General features: G+C 47.2%; 1 protein-coding gene across 7 annotated transcripts in view; it reads left to right on the top strand.

Annotated features, from left to right (window-relative positions):
• The first annotated feature begins 1,060 nt into the window (after nt 1-1,060).
• Nucleotides 1,061-6,000, top strand: part of LOC102463966 (neurabin-1-like) — a 93,161-nt gene continuing 88,221 nt past the window's right edge. For 4 of the 7 annotated variants that reach the window (XM_075933637.2, XM_075933636.2, XM_075933635.2 and 1 more), the window contains exons 1-2: nt 1,061-1,199; nt 2,072-3,951. In XM_075933637.2, the coding sequence (XP_075789752.2) occupies nt 2,326-3,951 (1,626 nt within the window). In that variant the 5' untranslated portion in view covers nt 1,061-1,199; nt 2,072-2,325. The other 3 variants (XM_075933633.2, XM_075933632.2, XM_075933634.2) reach the window with 3 other exon arrangements.

The following is a 6,000-nucleotide window of genomic DNA, read 5'->3' as shown; positions in this document are numbered from 1 at the left end:
CTCTTTTCTGTATGATTTTCTGAGAAGTAATCCCATTCCAGGCACATCCTGTTTTCCTGGCGCAACCAATCTTTTACTTTGATTTAAATTATGATCAGAGGAAGCTGTACTATACTGAATTTGATGGCCCCAGCTCTTACAGTTTAGGAGGAGTTTTTGAACCAACAGAGAGATTGACTCTCAAATATATAGTAGATTTGGGATTCTGACATTTATTTTTCTGATTTTTCGTGTTTACTATTGTGTCAGTCCTGCATATTCAAACATTATGAGATTTTAAAAAATATATACATTTATTTTTCTTAGCCTTCTGTTTTTTAACCTTTAAAGTACGGTGTTCAAGATTTTCCCTGCTGCAACCAGGAAGGCTGGAATTTTTTTTAATATGAAAGTTAAGATTCCCACACAATCATTTCACTGTGCTAGCTGTGACCTTAAGAAAACCCAGTAAACATCTGAGCTGACAGTATTGTTTATTTTTTTAGGCAAACTGACTTTTTTAAAGGTAAACACATCATTATCTATGTCCTTAAGATGTTTTTCTCGGCTCCATAACTGCGGTCCCGCAAGGAGACACCTGCGTCTGTAGCGAGCAGCTTGCAAGACTGGCGATCTTGCGTGTCACGATTAAAAGTTTGGGGCACAATCATCCCTCCAACTCTGCACAACTCCTGCACTGCAGAAGTGCCGAGGTATTTCGAAGGGGGACGGACGGACAGAAGTTTTATTTTAAAATGTATCTTTTAAACATGGTTTTGGCTTTAGTTCTGAAAACACGGCGGGAATCCTGAGACCCGCTGATCACCTGGCCAGGAGCTGAGGCTTCTCAACACCTCCCAGCGAGCCCTCTATCGGCATCGGCTACTATGGGAGGGGAAAGCGCGGAGCAGAGGGAACAAGCCGTGGGAGCCTGACTGGGTGCAGAGTGGATCGACACACGAGCGCTCTGCTGCCCTTCCCCGGATGGTACCATCCCAAGCCCTTATCCCAGTATGTAGTGTGGTATATCCCAGCGGAGGAGGAGCTTCTCCTCTCGCCTGTTCCCCCCCCCCCCCCCCGTCTCAACGCAGAGCGGAGAATGCTCGTGCTCGCCGCTCCTGTCTTTGTGTGAGAGCGCGCGCGGGCGCGACACACAGGGAAGGAGGGGGCGCCGCGCGGGCGGGCTGGGCAGAGTGAGTCGGACGGGCGTGATGCAGCCAGTGAGTGGGGCGGGCGGCAGTTTGGGGGTGGGGAAAGGCGCTCGGGCAGCGACCGCCGAGCCCAGGGGTGGGTAGCGATGGCGCGGGGCGGGCGGCCGGGAGAGCAGAGGGAGGGAACCGCGCAGCTGCCCCGCAGGGCTGGAAAGTTTGGGGCGAGGCGCTGGGACGCGGGGCTGGGCTGTAATGTCGGCTCCGTGGCGGGCCCGGCTCCCGCCCCACCGGCCCCGGCTCCTTGCGCTCCCCGCCCGGCCGGGGCGGCTCCTCGGGCGACTCGCTCTCCTGGGACGCTCCAACTTGGGGCCGAAACTTGTGATCCGCCGGGAGCGCGGAGGCGCCCGGGGGCGTGTGGCGGCCCGGCCCGGCCCAGTGGGCTGCGCCCCTGGGACACCACGGCGGGGCCGGCGGCCGGGAGGGGCTGGGCTGGCCGCAGCGGCGCGGGGTGGGTGAGCCAGCGTGTCCCCCGCAGCCGGGCCGAGGTGGGTGGGACGAACAACGGGGCGGGTTGGACTTGAGGTGGCTCGTGGGAGGCGAGTCCGTGCCGGCTGTGGGGGATGTAGAGGGAGGGGCCGTGGAAACCCCAGGGGGCGAGGCATGTATGGGGCGGGGGAGTGGGGCCGTGGCACCTCTGGAGGGCATGGAGTGAGAGTGAAACGCTTGCTGGGTGTCAGTCTGGGGCTGCGTTTCAAATTGTTCTTTGTAAGATAGTTAGGGAAATGGATCTACTCTTTCCTGGCACGGAGACAGTGAGCTTGGTTTCTTGCCCTTCCTCAGAGTGGGAAATGCCCTATGAAGCCTTGGGTAGACCGACGCATTTCAGATGCATGTCACACACTGATGAAGTCCCAAGTTAATTATTCTTTCTCTCCCTGCAGATGGCTTTCAGGATACTGTGATCAGCAGTGGATTTAATATCCTATATATCCAGCTATGTCTTGATCTTGCTCCCGTAACTCTTCTCAGTGTGAGCATGGAAGAATAACCCAGGTAAAGGCTGCTTTCCCAAGTCTTATTCTCTCAGGCTACAGTAGGATCATACCCAGCCAGCGTGGTGGTGGCAGAGGCTGTTGGTGCTGTGGATTTTCCTCCACATTCTTTCCCCAGAGTGAAAGGTTTCTGTTTTCTGAAAATGATGAAAACTGAAGGCAAAGGGGAAAGGACTTTGAGAAGTGCTTCTCCACATAGAAATGCTTATAAATCTGATTTCCATGCCATCAAACGCTCCTTCGATGGAGTAAACATCCCTGAAAATGCTTCTCACAAGGTGAGCCCTCAACAGAAGCTGAACACTTCCTCCAGTGGAGGGGGAAATGACCCACATAGCCGAGGCAGAGCAGCCAACTATGGCAACAGAGTACACAAGATCAAAAATATGTTTCTGCAGATGGGGGGCTCCTCTGCCACACCACTGTGTGAGAGCAGCTCTCCCACTGAGGCTAAGATCATAAGCAGGGCAGTACCGACTGATCTTGTACCTTCTCCCAGTAGTCCATCTTTCCAGAGTGTCCAAAAAAATAACCTCCTTAATACCAGCCCCTGCTGTAGCCCTCTGGATACAGTGCCTGTGTCTTCTACCAATGACAAAATCATCTGCAGCAAAGATGAGGGCCATCTGGACAAAGCTGCCTTGGCAGAAAAGTTTTCTGAGACCAGGAAACTGTTTGAGAGGAACATAAAGCAGCAGAGCTCAGTTGATAGACATTCTCCCAGCAAATGTGAAAGAGGTGAAGATAAGATGAGACGTGGTTCAGCCTCTCCTGATTGCAGTAGTGTGGTGGATCATTTTAATTTCAATATAGATGTGGTCCCTCATGTGGACCTGGAAAGAGCTGAAAGTCAAGGCAATGATGAGCATAAGCAGCAGCATCCCACTGGTGGCCCAAAATCCTCTTCCTTGAATGCAGGGCCAATTTCTAGGAGGCTGGAAAGTTTTCTGGGTGACAGTGACACTGAAGAATCCAAAGACATGTCCAGAAGTGAGGACAACTCAAATCAAAGCTACGTGCTCCCCCGTAGCTGGGATTCACCTGCTGCTGTTCAGGTATGCATGGAGGAGAGTCCATGCTCCAAAGAGCTTGCTTGTCTCATTACCAGCAGCAGGGATGAGCTGATCCAGACACCTGAAGAAGTGCATATAAAAGAGCAGGTGGCTCTTGGGAGAGGCCAACAAATTGTGAACAATACATCTTGTAAGGAGTCCATGTGGTTAGCAGACAGTGCCCCCCCATCAGCCTCTCAGGTAGAGGTGATTCAGGCTGAGCTGGCTGTCTTGCAAAAAGAAACCTCAGTGAATAAAGAAGATAGTGTCTTTCACGGGGAACAACCACTGAGGCACCAAACTGGGGAAAAGAATGGGAACAGTCATGCCTTTGGAGGACTGAAAGAAGTTACAGTATGCAGTGAGCCCAATCAGAAAGAAATAAGAGAGGGTGTGTCTCTGAATGAGGTTCTTATCACACAGGTTCCAGCCAATCTAGAACAGGAGGGGGACACTGAAGAAGAGGAGGAGCATGTGGTGGAAAATCAGAGAGGAAAGTTCACTGAATTTTCTGTCAGTGCTTTTGGAATAGAGAATGCAGGTTTTGATGATGACAGGGATACAGAGTCTGAAAACCAGGGCCCAGAATGTAAAGAAGTATTGGAGGAGGAAGAGGAGTATATTTATGGCAGTGATTATGAGGAGTTTCCTGGGCTATCTGAAGAGGAAGATCCTGAGCCAGACAGAAGAGTCAAGTTTTCAACAGCCCCTATCAAGGTAAAGTATGTTGTAATGATATTTTGCTTTGTTTCTAATATGTTCTTATTTTAACCATACATGAAGTCCATTTTATAGTGTGCCTTTCAGAACTTTAAAAATGGTGTTTATTTCTTATTGTGCTAGATTAAATTGCAAAATTGTAGAGCTGTAATTAAACAGTTCATTGCAGAATTCTTCAGGATTTCAGTCTCTCTCCATCTGTGATCATCTAGCAAACCGGAGTTATTTCAGTATGCTTTAAACTCAAAAGTGTGATGGTGGTGATTGTTCAGCAAACTTTTCTCTCCTAGATAATATTCAGGGATAATGATAGAAATGTAGCCGTGTTAGTCTGGTGTAGCTAAAACAAAATACAGGACTATGTAGCACTTTAAAGACTAACAAGATGGTTTATTAGATGATGAGCTTTCGTGGGCCAGACCCACTTCCTCAGATCAAATAGTGGAAGAAAATAGTCACAACCATATATACCAAAGGATACAATTAAAAAAAAGTGAACACATATGAAAAGGACAAATCACATTTCAGAACAGAAGGGAGTTGCGGGGGGGGGGAGGGGGGGGAAGGAAGGTGAATGCCTGTGAGTTAATGATATTAGAGGTGGGGAAGGGTAGATGTCTATTCATTAACTCACAGGCATTCACCTTCCCCCCCCCCCCACTCCCGCAACTCCCTTCTGTTCTGAAATGTGATTTGTCCTTTTCATATGTGTTCACTTTTTTTTAATTGTATCCTTTGGTATATATGGCTGTGACAATTTCTTCCACTATTTGATCTGAGGAAGTGGGTCTGGCCCACGAAAGCTCATCATCTAATAAACCATCTTGTTAGTCTTTAAAGTGCCACATAGTCCTGTATTTTATTCAGGGATAAGGATTTCATCTATGTTATAGTCATGATAATTACCTTGCTGGGGCATGTTTTCCCTCCTTTTGAGCAGGGTGACCTAAAAAGGATCTTGTCTGTGTTATAATTCATATAGTCGAGGATCCAATAGTTTACCAATATGGCTAAGACAGGAATTGTATACTATCAACCTGATAGACAAAACTGTTCTAATCCTGTTCCCAGATGTTTGTTGGGCAGTACCATGGTTTAAGTACAGAGTTAGTACTAGGCTTGATCTTAGTTAAACTCCAGGACTGAACTAAGTAAAAGTTATTTTACTTGTAATTTATGTCAAGCTGTATTTGGATGGAAATTGGAATTCAATTAAAATGCACAGAGAAGCATTTTAAAATTATGCCTTAGTTAAATAAAAATACCTTAAATGTGCTGGATATATAAAATAAATGTATCAAAATCTGTTTTGCATTTAAAGCTGATTTATTAAACAAAGAGAGTATTATTTGAAGTAAGTGAATTGAAATATTTGTTTCTCATAGTCAAAGAGTGTAAAGCCAGAAGGGACCACTGGATCATTTAGTCTGACCTCCAGTGTATCATAAGTCAGCAACACCACCCAGCACTCACACGCTTAAGCCCAACAACTAAAATTAGATCATGCTGTATTATAATCTAGTCTATGATGTGCCACAAGCAGAGAATATGAGGGACGGAGGTGCACCAGTGCCTGAGGCCCACGCAATGGCAGTGGAATGATGAAGTACAAGATAATGCTGGAAAGTGATGCGTGCCCGCATGCTGCAGCGAAGGGTGAAAAGCCAAAATGTCACTGCTAATCTGGCCCAGTTATCAATTAGACTTTGAGTATTTGAGTAAGAACCAGCCAGCCAAGAACCTAAGAAAGGATACTCTGTGCCATCTTGGAGCCCTGGCCCTCTCCCTACAATATATTATCTTTAGCTGTGACCATCTGGATATCATGGCTTCAGCTGTTTTCCTCTTTTATCTTTCTGATGGCTGCAAGAATAGCTTTACTAGTCCCCTCGTCCCCAAAGCCTAAGTCTTATTCTGGAGCCTTTGGCTTGTTAGATATCTTATACATTTGAAGCATCTCAAAATGCATACTGTTTTGAAGGGATACATGTTCTCTGTTTTATGTTCTTATCCCATAGCTTCTTGGTGGTTGTTGGGAAGGGAACA

Source organism: Pelodiscus sinensis, chromosome 7 (assembly GCF_052426305.1).
Source record: "Pelodiscus sinensis isolate ZL-2025 chromosome 7, ASM5242630v1, whole genome shotgun sequence".
Taxonomy (NCBI): Eukaryota; Metazoa; Chordata; order Testudines; family Trionychidae; genus Pelodiscus; species Pelodiscus sinensis.
The sequence above is the reverse complement of the archived record's forward strand: the minus strand, read 5'-3'. Positions and strand labels throughout refer to the sequence as shown.